We start from the raw sequence: 27,366 nt of genomic DNA, 5'->3' as shown, positions 1-27,366 counted from the left end.
CTCCTCAGGAAATGTATTTTTGGGCTCTGATTACTAGGGTCTCATTGAAATCAGTGGTAACAGTCTTCTCAACTTTGGTAATATCTCTGATCCGTAATTTTTCAAGTATAAAACAAATGGGAGGTATAATACAGCATTTTTGCAGCATATAGCATTCATCAATAATGAAACAGCTTGACAGATTTTTTTTACCTATTCAGCTCTACTGGTACTTAACATACTGAAATTTATCTAGTTCAGTTTTAGTTTTAATTTCTCTCATGTCTCTCTACATCTGTGCAACTGAAGGCAGTAATACTACCTGCAAAATATGTCATGCTTAAAACAAGAGGTACAAAGATGCTAATTCCACTAGGGTTAGTAGAAGTCTTGGCATGAACAGCATTGAGATCAGGATTTCATTTACTGCATTGCTTACCACATATTGCATAACTAATCGTTAAGTGCTGGGGAGATGCCAGTTCCAAAGTTCTTTGAGTATATTTTTGATTTTTAAATAACACTTGCCTTTTGACAATCACTTTTACTTTGATATCTGTTCTTAAAACTACCTCTTGTGGGTAGAAAAATAATGCTTCTCATTTCAATGACATTTTGGTAATAGTATAATTTTCTGCCAGTAATTCCATATTTTTGCAAATATGAAATTAGGTACTTGAAATTCCTTCTTTCCTTCCTGTGTCTGGAGGCTGTCTATGTGGCTTTCCCTTTATGGGCCATGTTGAATATGGAATACAACCATGTGCGCATATAAACCATGCGTATTGACTTTCTGCCTAATCTTCCAGTTTACTGTAGCTATGGACTCTCTACCACTCTCAAAAAAAAAAAATAAAATTACTGAATTTGAAACCTTAAGTTAAGGGCCAGCGACTTTGAAAGATTTTGTAGCTGGATCAGCAGCACACTCTGTATTCAGGCACCAACCTAAAAGTAGAAGCAGAATTGCAGTTGATTAAAGACTAATCACTGGATTGCCCAGAAAATGCAGCCCCTCTTCAGTGCCTCTTAAAGGATTTATTATTCAGTTCCAGATGCAGTATGTTTTGACTTATTTAGCAACTGCAAAAGGAAACAGGGAAATGTCATTTTTTGGTTTCTATCAGTGTGCTCAACTTTGATTACCTTGGAAGATAGGCTCTTATTCCAAGATGTTTACAATCTAAGATCAGATTTTGGCACCCTTGCTCATACTGAATAGCATTAGTCAGGGCTGAGCTGCTGCTCATTCAGGTCAGATAGATCAGAATTAGTCATCAGTTGAGACGGTGCTATTCAAACATCTTTCCATGAGGCAGCAATGCCAATGTTTTTCTGCTGCTTTTATCTATCTGTACCTCTCTTTTATACAAGCACCATAAAAAAGCCTTTGGTTAAAAAAAGTGCTTTAAGCAGGAAAGTGAATGAATGAATGAATGAATGAATGAAACTGTTTGGCATGCAAAGGAGCAGGAGGGATTTTGTGCAGAAAGGATAGCATGGAAGAAAGTCCCATATTCCAAACACGGTCCGAAGAAACAAACACTAAAGGTTGGCAGGTTTTCACTGGACTGCCAGTAGATGAGCAATGATTACTTTGCCTTTTAAAAACGTTGTCTCCTGCCAAAGCCAAATCCCCATGTCCCATTTCCAGTGCAGCATTCAGCCTGCAGGATAAGTGGATGATGAGGTACACACTTGCGGTGTGGAAGGGATTCAAACAATGTGAATGAGATTTTGATCTTCTGGGACTTCTGTGATACAAAGAGTGAAGAGGAGGAAAGACAAACTGGTCTCCGTTTGTAGAAGGGGCTTTCATCTTTTCTGTGCTGTGTGGCTACGGCTGAGGAGAGACGAGGGGAGTTGTCTTCCTGCTTATATCAAATTGCCAGGCCTTTAATTTTGACCAGATGCACCATGCAATTATGGCAGCTGATGGATAGTTATAAAAGAATTAGTCTCTGGCAAACTGAACTTTATTTCAAGTAAGATCAGCATCACAGAAGATACAAGAAAGCAAATTTTGTGATGGGATCGGTGCATTTTTTAAATCCTCGGATTTCTTGGCAGAATGAAAGGACGCATTAGTGCAAAGAGGCAAAGTATCCTAATTTCTAAGCATACCTCCGGAACAGACGCCTTGCTGCTCTTCCCACAGAGCAAGCAGGACTAAATACCGACGGGCAGTCTGAACCTTGCCTCTCTTTGCCGAACTTTCCTTTCTGCTGCGGTTCATATTGGGGTTATAGGTAGCATTCCTGTCACTGCCATTGCGCTCCCCGCGCTAATTGTCATGAAGTACAGAAGGTTCAAGCACGCTTGGTTCCCAAGGCTGCTAATGAGCCCTGAGCTCCCCTCACCCTTAATGAACTAAGGTTTGTTTGTGGGGGATTCTTGTCCGTCCCTCCTTTTCCCTGGTCAGGGGAGGAGGCGAGAGTTCACACAACCGAACAATGACTTTACAGTGTAAAGACGATGCAGCTGTGCCATCTGAAGCCGTCCTCAGTTATGAGCAACAAAGCTTAAATAGATTGTACTGTGAAGAGGTACAGCTCTGTGAGTGTGAAGCATAGCTTTTGCTTCTGCTTCACTGACCCGTCTGCTCGCGGCGGCGACGGGCCCTTGACGGGAGCTTAGGCAGGGAGAGCTGCGGAGGGCGACTCTTTCAAAACCGCTCTCTGCAACACCGAGCGCAGGAAAGGAAGCAAAATGAAGTTTCAGTTGATCTCTGACGGGGGGGTGTACTGCTGCATTCTCCAGAAAATCCCATGCCTTCCATTTAGAAGTCACTGGTTCCTAATCCACTTCAGGTGATTAATAAGGCCGCTAAAGCAAGCGGTAGTTCCTAAGATTTAGCAATAGAGAGTACTCACCAAAAGTGCAAGCACACACACAAACCCCTAAGCAAATCACACATTTCACTATCTCGCTCTCTAGAGGTGCTTCTTGGACTATAGGTTAGGATCATCAGAAATTTGGGCTAAACTACTATTTATCATGTACTTCATCCGTCTTTCTTTAGGCATTTCAGTTATGACAGTCTGTGATCCTCCGGCTATATTAATCTTTCTGCAGATACGTATGCGATGCGTGTTTGTGCGTATGTGTAGAGGTACATAAGCACAAAAATACAGGTGCGGTGCATATAAATACAGCTACACATGTTCTTGAAATACATAGGAGGAGTATATTAGTATATGATATATTTATGATATGTATACATTATCTGTAAAAAAATCACATGCTTTCCTAGAAACATTATTCCCTGTATATATTCAGATATATATTTACACAGGTAAACATGGATGTAGTCTAAATGCTGTACTATTGTTATAATAGGAAATGAAAATGTCAATCTGCAAAAATAACTGTTAATTGCAATAGCAGTGAGAGATTTAACATTATCACTTATAATACTCTGGACTAATCCTTACACAATGCTATACAAAGGTGAAGTGTTTTTTTTTAAAAAAAGTTTTACTAGTAGATTTGTGAAGCCAAAAGCAGCATCTGCAGAATAAATCTAATTTTGCTGTAATAGGCTGTTTGAAGTCATCATTTTGTTTTTTAAATAATGCACAGAAACATCTGCTGTTTTCCTTGATCGCATGAGAGAAAAAAGGACAGAGAAAGAAATTAAGAAGGAGCTTTTGTTTTGCATTCTTAAGTGAACAGAGGCAAGAAAAAAAATAAAGCAGTCCAGGTTTAAATACCTTGATGTGTAGGCTCAAAACTTTAGATTGCTCTCCCTCCTGGCGTGGTGGGCTGATAGCCCCGGGAGCAGTGGCGAAAGTTGACAACCCCCCACGGCTGACCCCTCATGTTTTCTCTCGCCTAATCGAATTTTACGTGTGTTTCCAGATAGCTGATCAGCTTCCCTGGATTTCGCTGACGCCACAGGAAAGCTTTGCCTGAAGATGGAAACACTGGAGTCGGAACTGACCTGCCCTATCTGTCTGGAGCTGTTTGAAGACCCGCTGCTGCTGCCTTGCGCTCACAGCCTCTGCTTCAACTGCGCGCACCGCATCCTGGTCTCCCACTGCGCCACCAACGAGCCGGTGGAGTCAATCACCGCCTTCCAGTGCCCGACCTGCCGCTATGTCATCACCCTCAGCCAGCGCGGTCTAGACGGGCTCAAGCGCAACGTCACCCTGCAGAACATCATCGACAGGTTTCAGAAAGCCTCGGTCAGCGGGCCCAATTCCCCCAGCGAGACCCGCCGGGAGCGGGCGTTTGATAGCAACAGCATGTCGTCCTGCGAGAAGGTCCTCTGCCAGTTCTGCGACCAGGACCCTGCCCAGGAGGCAGTGAAGACCTGCGTTACCTGCGAGGTGTCCTACTGCGAGGAGTGCCTGAAAGCCACTCACCCCAACAAGAAGCCGTTCACCGGCCACCGGCTCATCGAGCCCATCCCGGACTCTCACATCAGGGGATTAATGTGCTTGGAGCACGAGGACGAGAAAGTTAACATGTACTGCGTGACTGATGACCAGTTAATCTGTGCCTTGTGTAAGCTGGTCGGGCGGCACCGTGACCATCAGGTGGCAGCTTTAAGTGAGCGCTACGACAAGCTAAAGGTTAGTGCTACCTATCGGCCTTTCTAGTCAAGCAGCGTGTAGTTGGGAAGGAAAGTGTCCTTGGGTTGCATGCTAAATTCCTCATTTGGGCAGGGGTTGGGAAAGATAGGTGCACGTTCTCTAATCGGATGAGATACACATACAGATCTATACGTGCATTTGCTCATCACCATTGCAAATGTCTTGGATTTCGCTTAAGGAAAGATTCTTCGGTTGTGCGTTGCTGTCTCTATAGCTATTATAAGGAATATGCAGCATATACTACTGTTTCTGTGAATTTTCTTATCTACCTACAGCTTTATTTGTGGCAGCTGGCAAGGTTTAGCGCTGACAGCACATACACGGGCGCCGACTGAAATGTCAGGCATTCTTTGTGTACGCTCTGCTGTTGATTATTTTTCATCTGGTTGCTTTCATTGTGAAAAGCCCTTTGCATCACCGCTAACAGGCGATGCATTTATCCCTGCTGGCTTCAGGGATGCCGGCTGCCCGCCCAGCCAGGGAAACCGAATGCCAGCTCTGCTCTTCCCGTGACGCCTCCCACCCGGGCTCGCAGGCGGTGCAGTCCTGGAAACAAAACCGAAATTGTTTCTGAGCTTCTTGTGGCATTCCCGCGGTTCAGTGAACTCCCGGCGCATCCCCTTGCCAGGTAGATGGTGGCTGCGGCAGCCCTCTGGCCCCACTCAGGACACCCTGGGTGAGGTGGCAGTGGGCAGCCAGGTCGCAGGACGCTCTGGTGGAGGCACAGCTCCCGCTGAACGGTGAGGCCACCACGAGCGGCCTCCCACCCACCTGGCTGTACGTTCCTCTCACGCCGATGTGGGTGCTGCTGCAGAGCAAAGGCAGGAGTTAAGCACCCCATACTTTCCTCCACCCACCCCCTCCAGAGGGTCTGCCTGTGCCTGTGGCGTGGCTTTGGGGGGGATTATTTTGAAGGTGGACCGCAATTGAGAAATCGCAAGTGTGGAGGGCAAAGACGATCTGCCAGCCTTCCCACGTGGAATTTCAGAGGTGGAAAAAGAAACTGAATTAATAGGCTTAACTAACGGAGGTGGTTTTTTCTTAAATGCCTTCAGACAAAGATAAGTGGTTGCGCGTGTCTGGGATGACTTTATGTGAGCGCATGTAAAACCTGCACGCACACGCTATGTGGATTTTGTGCCTCTGTGCACATGCAAACATGCAGATCATATTCTGTGATTGTATAAACATAACGAAACATGCTTCTTCCCCTGCACCTGACAGCTTCCTTTCATCTTTTGAAGACTTTTGTATTTACTAAGGAGGAGTTGTTATTTTTGCTTTCTGAACTGGTTTGTTATTTTAAAAGGTAGAAGTTTGGCCATTGATAAAATGGGACATGGACTATAAATGTGAATAGAAGGTGCATGGACTTACAGTGCTTTTCAGTAATCCAGCAGGTTTATATCCTTAACAGGTGCTACTATTTAGTAAGCTAACAGTGTATTGTTTATCAACTTTATAAGAGTAGGAATGCAGTACTTAACATGAAATACCTTCAACATCAAATACTTGATCGGTATATTTTTGAGGATGTAAAAAAAATAGTAAACATTTCTTAGTGTTGATGTACACATATACGGCAAGTCTTGAAAGAAGACCTTACAGGGCACGTCTCTTCTCCTGACGTCTTTGATTTAAGATTGCAGATAGTTACGAATAAAAATATTTTTACACAATCTATGACTTTTCTATGCAAAGATGCCTAAGCAGACTCTGAATGGGTATCTCAGACAGACAAGTAACGTTCACTTTAGGTGTTAGCCAGTTTAGCTAACTTGGCAGAAGCTTAATAGAGTACTTTCCGCCAGCCTCCTTGAAGAGTAATTCAAGTACTAATTTAGTGGTTAGCATAGGCCTCGGTCAAATAACTTTCCTATCATTGTTTATAATATCTGGACAAATTTTTTTTTTGAGGTGTGGGTTTTCTTTGTATCTAAAGTATCTAAAAGTAGCTTATACCGACAATTATTAGTCTACGTGAAATCCAGTTACTATCTTCTTTGTCATGAGGCACACTATTTCACTTTGCTAATGCAAATGGCATTAGCATGCCAATTATGCCAGTGTTTATGCCATGTTTATACTCTGAGCCCAGGAACAGTAGACTAGGTGGGTTCCATTCGGATCCAGCGTCCGCTCTCTGTTCTCAAGAAGGTAATCTGAAAACTGTGTTTTTCCTTTCCTCATTGCCTCTTCCATCTCAGAAATTTGTGCTGGTTTATGTATCAAATTCCAAGAATGAGATTTTCAGTTCAGTAGATTGGCACTTATCCCTCAGGAGTAAAGGAACAATACCTGTTCACACCACTGTTTGGTAGCTGACGGGCAAGAATTTTGGGTCCATTTTCACGTTCCGGCCTCCTCCTTGGTGTTACGACATGTCTTGAGTCACTGGCTGTGCTGTTAACGTAAATGTTAGGTACGACCTTGGAGATGGTCTTCGTTAACTTACAGATAATTTTACTTTTACGTTTAACGTTTACTTCGTTAACTTACAGATAATGCGCACGCGCCATTGGCAAATTCAACATTCAAGTGGCTCAGAAAACCCCCACATAAAAAACAGGTTGTGGCTTGCTGTATTGCTGCTGTGAGTTTTTAAAATCTATGGGGTTTGATAGATAGGCTACCCAAATCTTTGAAAAAAAAATCTGAAAGAATGAGCGCGCAGTAGCCAATAGTATAGTGGATTCATTCAAAAATGAGTGGTTAATTGTATCTTTAAAAAAGAAAAGCAAAACCGCTTCAAGTGACAACTTCTTTCTTGTGATTTTTCTTTTCAAATCCACACATTGTTGATGCTAACAACAGCAACTGGTGTTGCTCTGGGTGTCAAGCTATGCTAATTACTTGCATTCTCTTCAAGCGGTGTTACTAATTATTTAAACAATATCTCACCCTTCATTAAGCATAGGACAAAAGATGCCATTACAATCTAGCTCCTTTTGTGGCAAAAATGAAACCCCTTAATTAGGAGTTCGGTACTCTTGTCCAACAGAGGCGTCTATGCTGAAGTGTATTTAACAGTCAATGTAATAGCAATTGTGGACATCTGAAAATGAGAAAGTGTTTTCCTTTGGCAGCTATGGCTCCAGCCCTGAGAGGTGCTTTTCTTTCTCAACATGTACTGGGGTGGAGGGGGTCGAGGGCACTTTTCTTCTTCCAGGAGGGATCCTTTCTTGCTTAGTTACGTGACCGCGTGATGTACCTTCACGCTTAAATTTGTTTTAGTATTTATGGATGTGGTGTTGAGTTTTTCTTTTTTTAAGTAGATCATAGACAGTTGCATATTAAAAATGGAAAAATCATAAACCATGACTGAAACAGAGACCAGGAAATATCCTGGTGATATGCTGAATTTATGAGGTGGTGGTTAAAACTGTAGATTAAATTAGAAATAATTTTTAGCTACATAAACAGCTATGTAAAAGCTTATGCTTAGCCCACCATCTTACCTCAAAGAAAATATTTATGGCTAATTACTTTTTATATTGATTCTTTGCTTTTTGTCTTGTTGCAATGGAAAGGAAAAGACGATTGAAAAGTATGTTCTTTTTTTTTAGAGAAAATTACCATTGTTCTATAGATGCGTTTATACTCAAGAAAGTGGTAAGAAAAATGAAAAGAGAAGATTAATTTTGAACAAGAGAGAATATTTTCAGGAACAGTTACAAGGTGCGGATGGAGAGCTATAGGTCATTTAATATTGTCGAAGAGCCATGAAAAGGTGTAACAAAAGAGGAAGATAAACGGTAAACCATATTTTTTAATGGTGTAAAGCCAGCACAACTCCCCTGAAACCAATGTTTTTACTCACTTTCGTACTTACTGACAATCTGGCCACTGATGCATATATTCTTGCCGAAAAATAATTTTGGCACAATTTTTGTACCACTTAGCTAAGGAAGATCTTTTGTTGAATCAAACTGCTGTAGGTTAGCTGTGGTTCTCCATGTTTTTGTTTGAATCTTATTAGTGCTGACGTGTATTGGGCATGTTTGCGAAGGCAGGGCAGCCCTCTGAATGGCACTCAGCAATTCCAGGAACAAAAGGGAGCTTCTTGTTTGTGTGGTTTTCACCTAGTTTTAGTGGCAGAATCCATACACGTCTGTCTTTCCTACACTGTTGATCCAGGATGCAAGGATCCAGTTTTCTATGGTATGTCAATTCCATTACAATTATTTTTTTGGTGGGAAGCAACCATAAACTCTTTCCACATAGGGAGAATTGCTCTTAATTCTTATAAGCCTACTTTGACGTTCTAAAGGTAGGAGACTTTGTCAACTCCACAGCTTCTATAAATAGAGCGCAAAGATATGTCTGTTTCCCTGCTATGTATATTATGAATTAAAAACCTTTTCATATTTAAATGTCTTTGCAGAGATACTGGCAATATATGTGTTGAATCGTTCCAACTCTGTTTATTTGGCATTATTTTGTAGTTGCAGCTTGATCATTAATTGGTATGTTGTGATACCGTAAGAACCCAGCATTTACAAATCTTTACTCATACAAACAGTGGGGCTGACAATCTGGGAACATTGCGCTTTATATGTGCGTATATTATGCACATGTGCGTAAATATGTGTCTATATAGATTTTATTCATTTTATGCCCGTATTTATAGTACTTGTGTTAGTATATAAAGGCAATACTACCTATGTTTGTGTGTATGTTTGTGTAGACTTGTCTAGCAGAGAAATACATGTAATTGCTAGTAATGTCTAAGTTCATGAATATCTAGAATCTTGAATTTGAATAAATACACATATGACTATATTTTAAGTAAGTATATACAATATCATATATATGTTTAGGTCAACAAAAATATATTTGATCACACACATATATAGATAAACTACACGTTAATTGTTTTACTTGGTATCCATTTTTAATATTCCATGCATATATCTTCTTATAATAGCTGAATATTTTCACATCTGAATTTATACTTTCCCTGTGTACTCTTAACTTTGCTAACTTCCTATTTAATGGAAGCTATTTAACTAAAAAAAATCCAACTGATATGTAAAGACATAGTAAGTATGTCAGTGTTATTAAACAGTTAGATAAGTGGCACTTTCCCTTACATTGTATCTAATAAATTCAGAGTGCAGAAAGTTACTTTCTCTAGTGCCATGTATGCAGGTTTAACATACAGTTAAAACACCATATCCCTAACAACATGTGGAACTTGTGGACTCTCATTATTATTAGATTATTATTAGATTAGATGTAGCTTGATATTATTATTAGATTAGATACTGCTGCACAGATATTTCAGTGTATTCATTTTTTACAAAATTAAAATGATGAATGGTCACATCTGTTAGTACGGATTATTATCTGATATTACTTAACCCGGAAATAGATGCAAAAAAAACCCCTGACTGTGCTTCTGTAGTTCTAAAGATCCAAAAATATTAAGTAGTTGCCTGGGAGAGGATCAATGTAGGAATGAACTATTTTACTACAAAGGTTTTCCAGCTACACTTATTTTATTACATTAATATATAAATATTAAGGTAGACTTTAGAACATTCTCTCTTTAGTCTAGTGTTATCTCACATGGCTCTGTTTCTTCCATCTGGTATTTATTTGGTGGAGTTTAGAAGGATAATAGAAAATGTCAATACAGTAATAACAACATTAGTTCTTTTTTGGGGAGGTTGTTTGGGGGGAATGTTGGTAAATTTTAGACTATGTTATCATAGTTTGGAATTCCCTGTGTTTATGACTGTAGGTAATGAGCTATGACTTTACAATAGTTACGAGTACTATGAGATTGTTTTTATTTTATCTACCTACGATCCTTTAAATAATATAAGCTCGAGTTTTTTAAAACGTACTTTCATAAATTTAACAGTCGGTGAGTCTTTCAAAAATGTTCTCATACTAATTATTTCCTTCAATTTTCAGTGGAAATGATGGTGTTGAAGGCATAATCTATTCAGGAAGAACAAGAGAATTAAATAAAATTGTAAATACTACAGCATTATTATCTTTGTTCCCGTGACTCTGGTTTCCAGGGAAGCCAGACTAGGCATTAAGTTAAATGTATTTTCATACTTTTCCACGGATCTGGTCCAAACTGTTCAGATAACAGGCTTTAAGTCCATGTTCTAGCTCTGAATTTGATTATTGTAATAACCTCCTGACTGACCCTTCGTTGCTTATGCTGTTTTAGACAGTATGATGCTTGAAAGTTGATGGTGGAATATAATGCACGACAGATACTTCCTCAGAATGAGAATTTGCATTTAAATAATAAATAATAGAGCAATAAAAAATAAAGTAATAAAAATGGAAATGAAGCAAATCAACGACGTTAAGGGCAAATTGACGAGGTTAAGGGCAAATAACGAACAGTTTTAGAACATTGGGCAGAGGCTGACACTTTGTTTAGGAAATGTAGTGTCTGCCTACTGGAGTAACAAAGACAGGGTTGGTAACAGGAAAAGTTACGAACAAGTGACCTTTCAAAGGTAGAACATTTACGAGTTTTAGCATAACAGTTTGTTTTCTTCTGACTGATAAATAGAAACAGTAAGCTAATTCTTGTAGTGTTTGACCGGGGAATGATAAAGCTGGTTGGGAAAGCATGGCTAAAAGCACTTAACCACAGATGGTAGGCTAAAACTCACACTATTCAGTGGCATTGAGAGAGGTGTGTGGAAGGGTATGAAGATGCATGTCTGTATGTTAGGTATGTTATTCTGAACTTATTTTAAGATATAACCTTATTTTAATGCAAATATTTTACACAAATAATGCAACAACAAATACATTTTCAAACAAAGGTGAAGGTCGTTAATAGTATGCTTTAAATAGGAAAAAACCCCATCTCAAAACCTGGATGTAAGTATCTCCCAAATAAGCACTGCAGAACACTCAATATTCAGATTTCTCTCAAGCTTTAATTTAATATGTTAAATTAATCCATGAAGAGAAATCGAGATTCCTTTAACTCTACCCTGTAATGACAGACAATCACAGGAGCATGATTAAAACATTTCAGTTCTTCATCTTCTGTTGGACAGTTTTCATGGCCTATTATATTTTTTTTCGTATTGTCTGATTTTAAAACACAAATCCAACAACGATCTCAGTACAGTACTTTCCATTTCAGGCTTTATGAGGTGTACATCTATTATGATTTTCTTTGGCCTTCTTTTTTCATCAAAATGTACACTTCCTAGCAAAATGATAATACTTGCATGTATCCTCAGCACTGTGAACCTATACATAGGGGTTCATACCAATCAGAAATGGTGCCTAATCTGGAACACCTGATTAATCCACGGAGAGGATTATTCCAGAAGGTCACGGTCTGGAAAGCCGTGTTGGGTTGCTAAAGCACACTTTGGACTCCAAGCCTGATATGGGTGATAAGGCAGTGTGTTCCCTCTTTCTCCCACCTGTATTTTTACCTCTCCCCCAAACCAGCCACCCACCAGCCATCCAGCCCCCTATCTCCCTTGGCATCCCTTGACCTTCCATGCAGGAAGCCTTTTCTTTTGCTGGGAAGGATGCTGTTGCCCTCGAGCATGAGCACCCACACAAGTGATGTCGGGTGAGGAGATTCCTGCCCTTCACAGCTTTCACCTCTCATTTATAATGCACTCACACAAATCAGACAGAGCCTGCTCTGTTTTCCAGTTATCTAAAGTCAGTCAAAAATTAAGGAGGAGCAAAGAAAATGGAAAATTAGATGATTTTATCATGGTGTGACTATACTGAGTTATTCCTAGACCTTCTCTAAATGCTTACTTAAGCAATTCTTACTCTTTTGAAGTATAAATGCTTAATTGAAAGTGCATTGTCTTCATCAGTAAAATTCTTAGAACATATTGGGTAGCTAATAAGTAAGTGATATATCACTGAGTTTCTTGATGATGTACCTTGACAGTGACATCAGGATTTCTTTTTTACGATAGCCTTTTGTTTTTTAAGTTTTGTAGTCTGGAGTGGAATTATCACTTGTTTTACAAATTTCTCCTTTGTGTGGGATGTTGGCCCTATGCAATATCCCAATTTACGACTGTGGAAGGGGAGCACCTGCAGGGTTGTTTTAATGCCTTGGACAAATGCGCTCAAGCGACTGTAGCTCTGCGCTGCCTCTGTACCTTACAGATCCCCTATGTTAGAGCTTACCGACTCGCTTTCAGCTGTCCCTAGTTGCCAAGATGTGAGACTTTGTGAAACTGCAAAATTTAGAATATTCTGTGCCGCCCGCTAGCATCTGTGTCTTTGCACATCCACCTTGTTGTCTCTGACAGAGCTCTGTGAGATTCTGAGTGCTGAAAACTGGAAAGGGAAGAAAAAGGCACAAGCAATGAGTCCATAGTCAGGATTATAGTTTTGTAGAAATATTTTCCCATACATCTCAATTACAACTCTATTGCACTTCCAGAAGTTTTGGGCTATTTTTGTGTTTGTGTTGAATACATGCTCAAAGTTGCATCAGTTTGACTTTGAAAGCAACAGGGTTTAGTGGTTTGGCTTTTTTTTTTTCCATGCTCACATTATTTGCATTTTTTGAGAAATGTAAATTTCCTGCCAAAATTAAATCTCAGTCTTCTCTTTTGAAACTTTGCAATTTTAGCTTCCTTACAGCATGTTGGCCATAATAACATAAAATAGCAGTACGATCCTATAATTATATTTTACAGTATGAGAGGGATCAAATTCAGCACAGATGAGAAATATAATTAGAGTGCCCATGGCTAGCTTTTTCCTTCATGATTTGTCTGTTCAATTAGTTGTGATATTGAGAACGATCTCCTAAATTATGACAGTCCCGTCATCTATAGCTTTTTAGTGGCCCACAGAACATTGGCTGCAAAAACCAAATGCTGAAAATTTGAAAAGGCAAGGATGTTTGGGTGGAGTAATATACAATTTCATATCTGTACGGAAGTTAAGGCTTTTTTAAGGAAAAAAAAATTAAAAAGGCAATCTCTGTGGGCATTTGTGACTTTGGAATACACAGTATTCCACTGTACTCTCATCTCTGCCAACCGCATCTGTAAAGTATAGAAATGATTGTACTTAATTTTACTGTGGTAATTCCCAAAGGCTCAATTCAAAAAAAGTCCTGTAATTTAAGATCTTGTACAAGTACATGAGATTTAATCCCAGCTTCAACAACTATTCATTCAACTATGCTTAGAACAAAATACGAAAGCAAGCGTGACAGGTACATAGAAATTTTATATGGTCATGGTAAGATTCAGGCGAGCTCTTGGCATCATGTAATGGGTAAGATTAAATAAGAAAAAAGTTTTAAATTAATATTGGCTAGTTATACTAGTCAGTGGAGGCAATACTATTTGATTTCTTGTAATTGTTCTGGTTTGAAATACAATAGCCTCATTCCCCCTTGTCACTACGCTGAAAGGCCTGGATTCTTGTGCCCTTCATCTGGGGGAAGAGGTCCCAGTGCAACTCCTGGCTCTGTATGTCCTCTCTTATGTGCCAGTCTAATAACAAATCAATTCTGACGTCCAAACTGATGTTAGTACACTGTTATAACAGTGCCAGTATTCTCTATTGACTGAAAATTCACACTCCCTAAATTTAAAAAAAAGAACTGAAATACGAGAAATTCCAAAATCTGAGAGAATCTCTATCTCATATCTTTTGAGCTAGACGTTCTTGTCTCTCTTGTAACGGTTTCAGCTTTTATTTCTTAATTAAATTATGGTTTTGATGTCACATTCCTTTTCCAAAGGATATTCTAAATAAAATGAAAATAAAAAACCTGGTACAATGAGAAGAGATCTTTCATGTAACATATGCAACAGCTCATATAAATTACAATAAATGGTAATAAAATGTATAGTCTTTTCTTAAAAAGCTAAAAAGTACAAAGGGGCCTTTTCGATGCCGTTACTTCCTAGTGCCATGCTGTACAAACAATTTCTTACAGCATTGCTTACTGTAGGCTCACCAGTTGTGGGTGATAAATCATTGTTAATACCAGGAGAGATGAGGAATTTGTCCTGTTAGCAGTCTGTTGTTAGGCTGAGTGAAGAGATGGGAGCAAGAGGGGGACGTAGTTCTTGGGTGCCAGGACAGGAGCGTTAATACACATCTTGTTCAGGGGGTATGCCCAAAATCACAAGGTGCCCAGGCATTTTTTTTCTGTATTGTTTCCTGTACTTCCACCTGTAATTCACATACATTTTGAAATACATACTTTAAAGGTATTCAGCTTCTCTTTTTGCCTCAGAAGATAAACACTAACCTGTTCAGCTACAAATAAGCTGGAATATCTCTGATGGCAGATAGTACTGGAAGATTTCTTAGCATGCTTGGAGTATCAGAGCTGGAGGAACCAATGGCTAATTTGAAGCTGACGAAAAAAAAATAATAAAAGTGCTTCCCTGATCAAAATAATCCAGCTTTTCTCTTTTCTCTAAAAGTATCCATATATATGCAAACAAAACATAAGACTTGCCAAACCCTCCTGTTTACCCCATGCAGTCTATATTGAGATTTCATGCTATCTGCGAACAACAGTGTCAATTCAAACTTGTTAAGGTGTTTGAATATCAGAGAAATTTTCCATATGAAAGTCTAGCTAACAGGTAAAATTAGTTAAAGGTGAAAAAGAAAAGACATCATCTTTCATTAACTACTGGAGAAACGAAAACATCCTGTGACAAAGTAAAAGAGAAGAACCCCTGTTGCTGTACTGGTTATACGGATTAATGTTCTCGTGGTAAGCACCCAGTGCTTTAAGACCGGCTGGCAGTTGCTGTAGGTTCCTGCATTCCCCACTGAAACTCATCTCTGCGCTTCTGGAGACATGCTGGCTATTTTGAAATGTAAGGCTATATGCCTGAGTTTTGTTATTTGCTATGATACAGTCAAACTTTAAAAGAGATTAAAGACGGGCAGCTGTTCACGACATATGTGTCTCGTGGTAGAAGCATTAAGCAGACTCGTTAGGCTATAGCTAATGACAGTGTGTACAAACTTTATTTCCAGATTAAGCCAGCAGCATATGGGGAATATAACTCATTCAAACTGAATTTGAGCAATATCTGTCGTAATAAGTTACTAAAGAGAAGAAAATATATTGATCAGTGTATGGATGATGGTTCATCTGAGTAGGCATTTAAAATGTTTTATTTATGGACCAAAAACTCTAAACACATACACGCAAGAAATCCCTTCAAAAGAGTAATTGAAGGAACTATTAAAGTATTTCACTGACATCATCGGTTTTTTAAAAGAATTAAAATTTGTCAGTCCAAAAATAATGTTTTCAATGCCTTTCACAAAATACCAAACCTGACTATATTCTGTAAACTATAAAAGGAGAAAAATATATGAGCAGATATGCACAAGTTTGGTAGAGGTGAATGCTTGAAAGAGAAAGCCCCTGTGTTTTTCCAGTAGTCACGGACCTCCTGGTCACTGTATCCTATGGTTCTGGTTTCCCCTGTGTAGATGGATGCTGGGGGCTGCTGGGGCAGTGGGTCACTCCCGGATGGCCCTACCAACGCTGGGGCTCTCCCATTGCACAGGGTGTTCTTCAGCTTGGCGGGAGCGAGCCGCATTTCCTTCTCTGTGAGTACAGGCTTGCTGTTGGAAGGCTAGCACTGAGGGTTAATATTCCTCAGTACATTGAAAACTCTGCCATGGGAGGGAGCTGCTGCATTGAGGCCCTTTTTCATCTGAAAGGGTGATAGTGGCTCTTTACTGAAAGGACCCACTCAAGATGCCTGGTGAGGTTATGCAAACTTCAGGTGAATTTATATGATGATGCAATCTTTTCCTTCGTATACTTAAGTAAGGGCAGGTGCTGTTCTCTCCCCTGCATTTGGTTACAACCTTCAACTTAAAAAATATGATGCAGCTTGGGGCGGGGGGGAGAAAGGGCATTTTATTAGATGCACAATAACGTTTTCACCCTCTCTTGAGTATTTTGTATGATCACTCTTGAGGAAAAAGTGACCTTTCCATTCAGATCCACCAATCAGAGCAGCAACCATGAAGCCTTTTTGTGGTTTTTTTTACATTGTCTTTCTCTCTGCTCAATTAGCTTTCTTTTTAGTCTTGGCAGACACGTGCTACAGCTCTCCTGAAATTCTGATGCACTGAAATTCTTATGCAGGCAGCATGCCATGAGTTACCATAGTTCTTTTTGGGTAAGAATATTATCAGAGGAGCCTTTTTTTAGCCCCTTAATTTACTTGATTTCTTCCAGCTTTGTCTGTGTTCATACAAATTGAAAACCTTTGTCTGAACATACAATGAATTACTCTAAGTAATATTCCCTCTTTAGATTAATAATTTTCTTGTAACGTCTTTTGTTAAAAGAGGCCGGGCAAAGAGAGTGATAAGCTAATAAAACATTATTCTGAACACCTGAAAAACATTTAAATGAAGTCTGAATTTTGAGCAGTTTTAAATGGGTTCTTGCTCTGCCTAAATCAGTTTGCACGTTCTCACTTGAAAGCAATGTAATTTTTCTGTCAAATAAATCACTGCTACTCTTTAGGAAAAATCAATCAAACAAACAAACAAATAAAACCTATTTGGATTCTGCTCTAAAATCTCATAATGCTTAATTTCAGCACTGTTAAGATCAGTGAAGGCTTTAGATTTTAATACATACAATATCAAAATAATTTTGAATAAATTAGTATGCTATTTTAGTCTAATTGTTGCCTCTATCGTATGCAGAGTTGAGTATTTGCAGTACAGGGGTACAAGCAAATTGCTGGATTATGGGTAAATGATTGTCACATGTTAAAAATTCAGATGTGAGAGGGCTTATTTTGTAATGACTCTGCTTATAGTTAGCAATGAAACTGTCACTCCAAGGAAGAAAACAACAGAAAAGTAAAGGAGAGGATGCTTGTTCTTTACATTTTTTTTTCTGACGTATTCTAAGCATGGTAGGAACCCCAGTTCACCCTGAAGTTCAAGACCGCAGCGCCTCATTGAATGACTCCTGCCTGCAGAACGGGCTCTGAATCTGCTGTCACGTGTTTTCCTTGGAGGAACTCGTTTCCTTCCTGAAGAGGTCTGCAAGGTCAGGCAAATATCCGATCTTGGAAGCTGCCTGTCTCCGGGTTGCTCTCTCTGAGTCATTATTTCTGCAGAAAAATTCATAGGGAAAGTCTGTCAGAAACCCTGGAGTGTAGCTGAGCACTTCAGTAATGAGAAGGCATTTCAAATTGGGCACGCCCGGTAGAAGAGAAGCGTTTTGGAGCTTTGGGGTTGTGTACTCTTATATAGTATATACATAATTTCAGTATTCTTGTTTAAGAGTCAGAAATCTTGGTACTGGTTTGCAGTGCTGTGAAGCAGTAAGAGCTCAGTAGTGTGGGGTAAAGGGCCTCCTGTCCAGTCTTAAAAATTTGGCCTTATTACTACTTTTGCTTTATATTATGTTTACAGTATAGACCAAATTCTGGCCTCAGGCACACCAGCAGAATCCCATATTGCTTCAGCAAATATTATTAGACTTTTGGATTATTCTTACTTACTAATTCTTTCTTTATTAGGTATTTATTATTGACAAGTTGGGGTCCTCTTTATTTATACTGGTATCACTGAAGGTACATTATGGGATCACTGAACTGATTTAACAAGCCCGCTGATGCCAAAAAATCATTTGGCCTGTTCTCCCTCTCTTTTCTGCACACTAGTGTTGTCCCACTGAAGCAGCTCTGGCACTTGTGGACCCTGTGGTGAGCTGATTCCCTGCCTTTTCTGCTGGCAGCGAGCAGCCCTGGCAACGCAGGCATGAGTGAGGCGGGACCAGTGAATCTGCTCCATTTTCCCCCTCTTAGGCACCCATCCACCTTCACTGACCGCACAGGTGTACTCTAGGAAGACTGCTGTGGTAGATGCTGATAGTAGATGCACAGATCAACTGCCTAAAATACAATTTTCCAACCATCAAATCAATGCAATGGCTGGTTTCTGTGGGTCCACCGTTTGCCCCCTCCTGTAGTGGTGCATCCCTACCTTCTCCTCAGCGTCTGTGCCATGCCTGTCCCATCCCACCCTGAGCTATGCCAGCTCTCAAGGTCAGTAAAAAACCAACTCTGCATAGTGAATAATTTTCTGGATGTGTAGCAAGTTGAAATGGCTCAGACTTACTCTGGTTCTGGCACAAAGGAAAGACGAAGATCTTTCAGAGTAGGACAGGGAGGAAGGTAATTGAAATGACTTTAAAACCTAAGCAAGGAGGAGCAACTCCACCTATAGCCCTTAACTGTGTCTAAAAAAGGGATAGAGCAACTTCTCTACGTCCAGCTCTGTTAGGGGTTGTTCTCTTTATCAGCACAGACCACTGTTAAGATGTACAGATGTGACTCTTGACATTGAGTCAAGCTTTCAGAATTTGAGGAAAGCTGAAAAAAGAAAGCTTTCTTTTTCCTTGTGTTGTTAAGTGGCAAATAAAGTATTTTTGCCAATAAAAGCAACTGCATTGATAAACAAAGCAAAATAAACTACAGAGATACTAAAGTGGTGCTATAACTGTGCCTGTACAAAGCCTTTTTTTCAGTACAAATATTCCCTGCAGAAGTTACACCCTTCACATGATGTTAATGCTCTGGCAAAAGCTTCAAACGTAGCCTCTAATGTGAAGCTGCGGCTTTTGTTGGGAACAGTGGCAGGAGAACAAATTTGATCTTTGGAGATTTTTTTCCCCTTGCTATGAATTTTGCCCAATGATTAGGCTTCATGTCACCCCCTAGTATGTGCTTAGAACTTACTGTAAGTCCTCCAGACAGTTCCAAAAAACTGAACAAATATTTCACAAATCTGGCTTAAAGTTTGAGCTTGGAAGCAGTCACAGGAGTCATTTGTTTTAGATTTCCTTGAGAACCCTTTCTAAATTTCTAGTAGGGACATAATCTTCTCTGCTTTGGGAAAAAGTTCATCCATGAAAAATAATAGACAAAACTGAGGATTTGTTATTTATGTATTTATTTTGATTTATACACATGACTTTTGAGATAGTCCTGGAATAGTCTTTAAAATATAGTGGAATGGATCTGTGTGGTAATTTCCTTTTAACCACAAACCAGCAGGACTTCAATAACTGAGCTGCAACAGGTGTAGATGTATCTGATTTTTAAGAACTCCTGTCAGAGCCTTCCCACTTTCTCACAGACTGCAGGATCAAATGGGCTTAGGAGTCATACTGACTAAAACGAGGCTATTCTAAACTAAATAAAGAGCAAATTCCAAAACACATCAGAGCTAATTTGCCATTGTTTTCACCATAAACCATAATGAATCCTCATCAAATGAATGCAGCTGCTATGGTGCTGTATCCAAAATAATGTAATTAAATTGCTGCTTGGGGAATTTTAGAATATAAATTTGGCAGAGACTCATTACTGGCAATTCGACAGCAAAGCATTTATAATCTTATTCAGAGAGGTGATCCTGTGTTCTGTCATTCTAAGAACAGAGAGAGGAGAAACAGAACCAGGATGACAAATGGCCAGACCGAAATCTGAAACAAGAAACCACAAGAATTTAAGGCTAATCCAAGCCATGCTGGAAAGCCTATTGGGAAGGCAAGGGGAGGACAGGAGGGGACGCCTTAGATGAGTTACGTTAGAAAAATTCTCCACCATGCTGTACGGTGACAAGGTCAATGAGGAAAGAGGGTCCACCAAAGGAAGCTTGTAGGAGCCACAGCTTTGCCGCCATCAGGGTAAGAAGAGTCGCAACCCCAAAGCAGGCAAGAGCTGACCCAGCTTCCCTGCTGCTCCCCTACAAAAACATTCCCCCCTCTGCTGTCAGCAAGTGTGTAGATGCTTGATCACAACTTAAACGATCTCCATCTGTGGGAAAGCAGTGATGTTGGGCAGCTTGGCCTTTTGCGTGATGAATTCCCTTGGAGCCGTCAGGACCCAGGCTGGCACATGGAGATACAACACACGGCTCAAACATCTGTAAAAACTTCCGTGATGGATGTGTGCTGAACACACCAACATTGTCTTTGCTTGGGCTGTTCAAGATCAAACAAGCAGTCATTAAAGTGCCAAGAGTTATGATGATGAAGTGACTACTACAATCATTTTCTCGGTTACAAAACTGTAAAACTAAACACAGTGTTATCCTCTCTCATCAAAAAGCAGGTTTTACTTCTAATTTGTGTTAAAAGTGACCCCAAATTAAATTTAATTTCAGGAGAAAGGAATTTGCATTGGGGACAAATCTGAGCCTTTTAATGTTTGTGTTTAATAAGCCTTAGCATGCCTATTATTATTAACCATATATGAAATATTGTGGCTTATAGTATACTGTAGTTTAACATCTATGTTTCAGTTCCTTTATATGCTAAGCAAAGCTCCTGGGATTGTGTTTCCAATATAAATATTCAGTATTATGGCTTCAGAATTGGATATCCATGAATATTTAACATTACATGTTCCAAAAAAAGTTACCTAACACTTCAGCTCAGGGACAGCTGATCAGATGAAGCTAACAAAGTCCTTCACATTATCTTCAAATAAAGTCCTTCACGTTATCTTCTTTTTTTATTATTATTTTTTTTTATTCCTTAGTGCATAGCAGTTACTGGCAAAGTTGCAGAAGCAGCAACTGGCAGCAGTGCCAGCAGAACTAATTGAAAACCGGGGGGAGGGGGGGGAGGAAAATTTCAGGCATTTGATGAAAAGCAAAAAAAATCATTTGCTAAAGAAAGGGAAGTGTAGAGATCAAACGTTGAGATTAGAGGCTACTATGTTCAATGGTAAAGCTCACAGAACATCTTTGATGTGGAAAGAACATTTAAAAAATACTATGAGCAAAGAGTTCAGAGGTAGGTGGGAATCCCTATTACGTACGTGTATATATACACGTCTACTTAGAGCTAAGCTTTATTTTGAGATTTGATATTCTTTCTACCCTAAGGTTTAAAACAAGAACACAAAATGAGCCTGCTGCATCCTTCTGTTGCTCAGCATTGGTCAGTAAACATTCTTTTGGGTGGATATAAAAAATAGTTATTAGAGCTAACATTTGGCCTCAAGGTAAATGTTCCAGCAACATAAATCTACTCTAGCAACAGACTGATGTCTCCTGAATTTGAACTGCCAGAAGGGGAAGTGAAAAGAGAAATAGGCAGGGTGGGATTTGTAGATCAGTCACGGATTTCATGTAATTCATTTGTTTACGTAGCTTTGCAAACCCAAAGCTGTCTGAGATTTAGAAAAACAAATATTCGTGTCTTTTCAGAGGTTTGCCAAATGACAGAGTGTTGGCAATCTCAGCAAGAGGCTGAAATCATTTGTTGCCATGTTGTTTCAGCTCACAATAAGCTTTACAGTTATCCTGGATTTCATACATAATACCTTCAGCACTGCTGAAGGCAATCAGGTGCCTCTATCCCGCGCCATAACACAAAAAAATGTAGCAGTTGCTCAACCACTCCACTGTGATTTTTTAAGCATTACTGGATGATGGCTTTGGTTTTGGCCTGTCTGGTCAGGTTAATTGGCTGCTGTAAAGTTCTGCAAAGTCACTGAGAATATGCTGTCATAATCTGGAGTTTATTGGAAGGATCAGACTGGCCTTATCCTGCAATTTAATCAATAGAGTTGGGTAACATTTTTAGTGACCGCAAATTCATCACAAGTGGGGTTTTGATCCTGAAGCTGTTTCCACTTTTGAGTAGAATTGCAGAATCGGTTTGAGGTGAGGAAAAAAATAGCCTTGAGATAAATTCTAGGCGTGCTGCCCCTCTTTTACCCGCTGATGGGGATTATGGAATTAGATTTTTATCTCAGCATGAAAGTCTTGAAAGCTGCACCTCCCTCTGCAAAATCACAGTGTCTCCAAGGAGAAAATTCGAGGGAATTTGGAGTGGGCTCTTTTTCTCCCTTCACTGCACTTTGTGTCTTTCAGTTCTGAGGGTAGAAAGCAATTCTTCCTCTGACCCTTTCCTCGGAAACCGTAGTAGCGTAGTTTGTCCCTCGTAGCATGCACGGTGTCTCTTGTGCCCAGCCAGCCAGAGGTGCTGGGCTCTGCCATCCCCAGGGTCCACAGCTTGCCCTCCCACCTGCTTTGACCCACGGGGTCCCCTGCAGCGCGTGGCCTCGAGACTTACGCTGCTGCTGAAACAGCTTTAACAGCAGAGATGTTGTTGGCCACATTTGCCTTCCTGCTTAGTTTTTCCTAAAGGAAAGAGAGGTTCAGTCTCTCTTTAAAAAAGTGGGAACTCCAGGTCAAGTTCGTTCTTTTCCCAGTCCAGGGTGGGGACAGGGCCAAAGAGACACAGCCACTTTTTTGCTTCCAGTATCTCAGTTTGGCTGCTGACCCAGAAAATCAAGTACAGTCAGAGCCCTAGGTAGTGCAGAATAAGGTAATATTCAGTATGACAGTGGTTATGGCTGGCCTGTGTGGAGCTAAGACACCTGCAGAGGCTGCTTTCCGTGTGCTGCTTTATTTACTCCGCTATACTCCTCTACGTTCTCCAAAGGAATCCTGTTTTCTGAGCCAGTTTGTTTAAAATAGAGATGCAGTGCATAAGGGAATACCAACTTCTTTTTTTTTTTTTTCCTTTGGCACAATAGTTCTACAGACTGATCTTAGATGAAGTTCAACTAATTTATATACTAACAATAGTGAGCTGATATTTCCTCTGATACTGAGACTTGGCAGAGAGGACCAGAAGGAAGTGTTTCAATCCAATATATAAGAGAACAGCAAAAGGAAAAAAAGAGACTTCCTCTTTATTATGTGAGGAGAATAATATATTAGAAATAATTTCCACCCATTAAAATGCCCTTTTGTTTTTACAGCCTGGTTTGGGATATGTGGTCAGTCCAGTTTTCATCATTGTAATATCTTTGCAACATCCCATCTTTGCTTCCTCATATCTATAGCTTGCCTTTGCATGTCTTGCATCTGATGCCAGCTGCTTACTTTCAATGATCATTAACCAGGACACTCATTACTAATGAGTAGTGGTGAAAGTTTGGGTTATTCTGGCCCAGCTGTTGCAGCTGGATTTTTGTGGTCCTCAAATCCAGTCATTTCTGGATACCTTCATCTTTAATCAACTGACCCGCTGTAATTTAGTGATGGCACTGGTGGGCCAAGTTCTCTGAACAGGGATATTTAGAGCGGCTTTCTGTAGTTCTGCAAATCCCAAGGTCAAATCCCAGGCTGAAAAGCCTCCCACAGAGTTCGAAGAAAAAACTTTGTGCCATCAGCTTTTTCAGCGTTTGCATGAGTTATCACTCTGATTACCAAATGGTATGGTTTTGCATTACAAATGAATAATAACTGGAGGAGAAAGAAGGAAAGATTTTATGCTGTTCTTTTTTGTACACCACCAGCAACACAGCAGTGTGTCATTCGTTTGTGTAAGGGAGGTTTTCTTTACTGAAGCACGTGGCTTCGGTGGCCCATTTTGTCCTACCGGTGTTAGGAAACTGTCTATTAGCGACTCGTCCCTGCAAGGGCTATTTCAGCCTCAGAGCACGGATTGGCTGGTGTTGTTTGTGAACCACACAGTGCAGAAGAGCTGAATTGCTCCAAGTCTTCTCCGTTGGAGGTATGCCACGAAGCCTGATGTGTGTCTGTTTCGGAAACCCCGAGGCAGTGCGCAGTTTAACAGCAGAAGGGACGAGGAGAGATGCTGCCAAGTCCTGTGGAACCCAACACCAGGTTTCCCAACGTGGCAGAGGAGGAGGGTGAGATTTCTGATGCCAAGGTTTTCAAAACAATCAAGGAATGGCAGTAAGTTCTGTGATGCCTTGGGAAAGGGCTGATTTCCAGACACTGATTTTTGATATCTTTAGGACATAGTCAAGCGATAAATGCCAAAAGAGTGCTGCTCTCTTCTGCACTTTCACATTGGTTGCAGCTAAAATCCAGAAGCCTGGAGGCTTGTTTAACAGCCTATGGAGTGCGGTCCCGGGAATTAAAATTATCCAAATAATAAGCAATATGGAAAAAGTTGTGTTTCTGATTTGTTCAAATTTTTGGTTAATTTCTCGTCATTAAAACTAACTGCCTTTCATAATGAACCTCTCCTTCTGAGAAGCACTGGAGTTTAATTTCTGCAAGGACTCTCATCCAAAATGTTACTTTCTATTGCTTAGTTCTGTTTCAATCACAGAATAAAGTTAGAGTGGGCAATTTTTTTTTTTTTTTGCAATGGTTATTATGTGTGAGCCAGGGGTCCATTCCCAATGAGGGAATATCTGTTTTAAGAAGTTAACGTGTTTTGCAAAATACAGATACTGATACTCTAGCAGACAGCTGATGGCAGCAAAAAGCATTTATTAATTTCTGGAAAATAATGCCTTACTAGTTTAAGTGGAATTTCTTAATAATGAACAAGTTATGGTATTAGTTTTTACCCAGCTTTTCAGCTGAGTTTAGCTTGTATGCTAACAACACAGCTTTTCTGTGTCAACTCTGCATCAGATCGGAAGGATGTTTTCTATTAGCCTTGTCCATTCTGCTCAAGTGGACTTCATGGGAGAGATGGGCTCAGGAAACCTACTGTGGTTCCCTGATTCTGGCTAACTGAGTTTCAGCAGCATTCATTATTATGATATATTTTTCACATTCTTATCCCTGGCAGGTTTGTAATAAAAAGCTTCCATACACACGGCTTTTCTCGGGTGAGTGGATTTGCACAATCTTCAGGATTGTGCAAATTTTAAAGGCTGTGAAAGAGTGCCCAGAATTTCCAGATGGTAACTAATGGATCACACGCTTCTAATCTGGATGCTCTTCATCTGTAATCCTAAATGTCTTTAGGATTTCCAGCGATCACCACCCAGGCATGCAGACGCTGCTTTTTACCCATGCACAGAAATTCTGATTCTGTCAGGACATCCCAGCCTTCCTGAACATGCACTATATTATATATTCACTTTCAACCTCATAATAAGCCTGATGTAGGTCCCTGGGAAGGGTCACACGCTGCCCAGATGTCCTTTGTAGCCCCAGAAATTCTGTATGCCCTTAATACCTCAGATTTATTGAATATACAGCAAATGTTCACAGCCTTTCGATGAGGAAATCCTGCCCAGCAATAACAGTCGTCATCTATGTAACCCAAGCTCCTGCCTCCCTGGATGATCCGTATGATGGTAGACATAGGTGGAAACAAAACCACCACCAGCTTTCTAACTACAAAGAGGTTTTTGCATAGTGAAAATGGTCCAGTTTAATTTTGCTGACCCGCTTAACACTGTGTGTTGACGCTTCACTAGAAAAACTGGCCCTGTTGGGGAAATACCTCTAGCGGGTATTTAAAGTTTCCATAAGTGGTCTGCAAGCATATTGGCTATATTGGTCTTGAGGGTAAAAGAATGACTCTGCAGTGCAAGGAAATCTGCCACCAGGATATTATGCATTTGATCTTTATTTCGTTCTTTATTCCTCTATTTCATTGTTCGTTATTTTCTTTGTTTCATTCAGTTCATTTCACTCATGAACTGGTAGCCCACAAAGTTATGGTAAAAATAGTTGGAAAATATGTCCTGTCTTTCTGTTCTTAATTCCAATTCACACAACACTATTTCAATAGAAGTTTGAATGTATGGAATGGCTTGTTACTATATTTACTTCTTTTATTTCTGGTTACAGAGTCGTAAGAGACACAAGTTTGTGCATACTCTAAAGAGCAAAAATTGATGTCTCTTGAAGACTCTGTTTTTCCTTCTGAGACAGTATTCTTTCCCCCTGAATTAAGATAATGCTACTCAAGTACTTTGAATTTTAAAGTATATAATTACATATCTTTTGAGTATCCTAATGGATTTTTTGCTTTCAAACTGCATGTGAAAAGAGGATAATTGCTATGTCTCTGAAATTCATGGTTCTAATACATTTTAAGATATTTCTGAGGCAGTTATGTGGTCAGCCTGTTATTATTGACTTCTTATTCTGGAGAACATCAGGGTTCATGGTTTCATTGTAGTTGCTGATTTCTCTGAACAATATAACTTGCTATTTGACTGAAGTGAAGGGCTGCTTATTTTGATGACGTATATATGAATTGGCAAAAATTCTGGTTTTAATGTAATTTAATAATTGCAAGTATTTCAAGACAGATATATTTTACTCAGTTAATTTGTAAAAAATTGTAGAAGAGAGGAGAGGAAAGAATGAAAATGAGCATAGAAAATATGTAAGAAAAGAAAAGGTAAATAGAAACTGTGTAAAGGCCCCAGTCCTGTATGTGGAAATCTTGCTGTTGATTTAAATGGGAGAAGGGACTTGCTCTGGAGAAGAATGACTGCTTACAAGATATGGGACTGTCATTATGTAAAGTGATTTTGTGTATTTGCTATATTTTTTTCACATCACGGAAAACACCCAAGAGCTAGAGACCCCCAGGCTAGCATTTAATGTCTAAAACAAGTTTAGTAAACCTCTTATTTTTATTGGCAAACTGTAGTCTGTTGAAGCTCTCATTCTGCTGTCAAAAAAAGGGTCTTTAGTGAGGTAAAACATGAGCTTTTTATGTCTGGGGACTTGGCAGAGGATGAACACTGGAGTCTCAGTTCGGCATCTGATGTACAATAGGTGATTTCACAAAGCACCTTTGCAATTTGGCAGCTTTGTTTGCAAGAGACCTCAGGATTAAATGAGCCTATAGTGAATTACTTCACATTACCCCATAGAAACCTGCCTCTGTAGGTCAAATCTGAAGTTAATTCACTAAAAGGACTGCAGTTTCAACTTTCTGTGCTTTTCTGGGCCTCAGATTACAGCAGGGGACGTCTAGCTCAACTCGGTACCTACTTCAGCCTTTAGGTATTGGTGT

The 27,366-nt window shown here is 39.9% G+C and overlaps 1 protein-coding gene across 7 annotated transcripts in view; it reads left to right on the top strand.

Moving 5' to 3' along the window:
• MID1 (midline 1) overlaps positions 1 to 27,366 on the top strand; it is a 253,971-nt gene that overhangs the window by 146,007 nt on the left and 80,598 nt on the right. For all 7 annotated transcript variants that reach the window (XM_063341466.1, XM_063341457.1, XM_063341475.1 and 4 more), the window contains exon 2: positions 3,841 to 4,556. In XM_063341466.1, coding sequence (XP_063197536.1) covers positions 3,897 to 4,556 — 660 coding nt within the window. In that variant the 5' untranslated portion in view covers positions 3,841 to 3,896. The remainder of the gene's footprint in view (positions 1 to 3,840; positions 4,557 to 27,366) is intronic.

This window comes from Chroicocephalus ridibundus, chromosome 1 (genome assembly GCF_963924245.1).
Source record: "Chroicocephalus ridibundus chromosome 1, bChrRid1.1, whole genome shotgun sequence".
In the NCBI taxonomy this organism is placed as follows: Eukaryota; Metazoa; Chordata; class Aves; order Charadriiformes; family Laridae; genus Chroicocephalus; species Chroicocephalus ridibundus.
The sequence above is the reverse complement of the archived record's forward strand: the minus strand, read 5'-3'. Positions and strand labels throughout refer to the sequence as shown.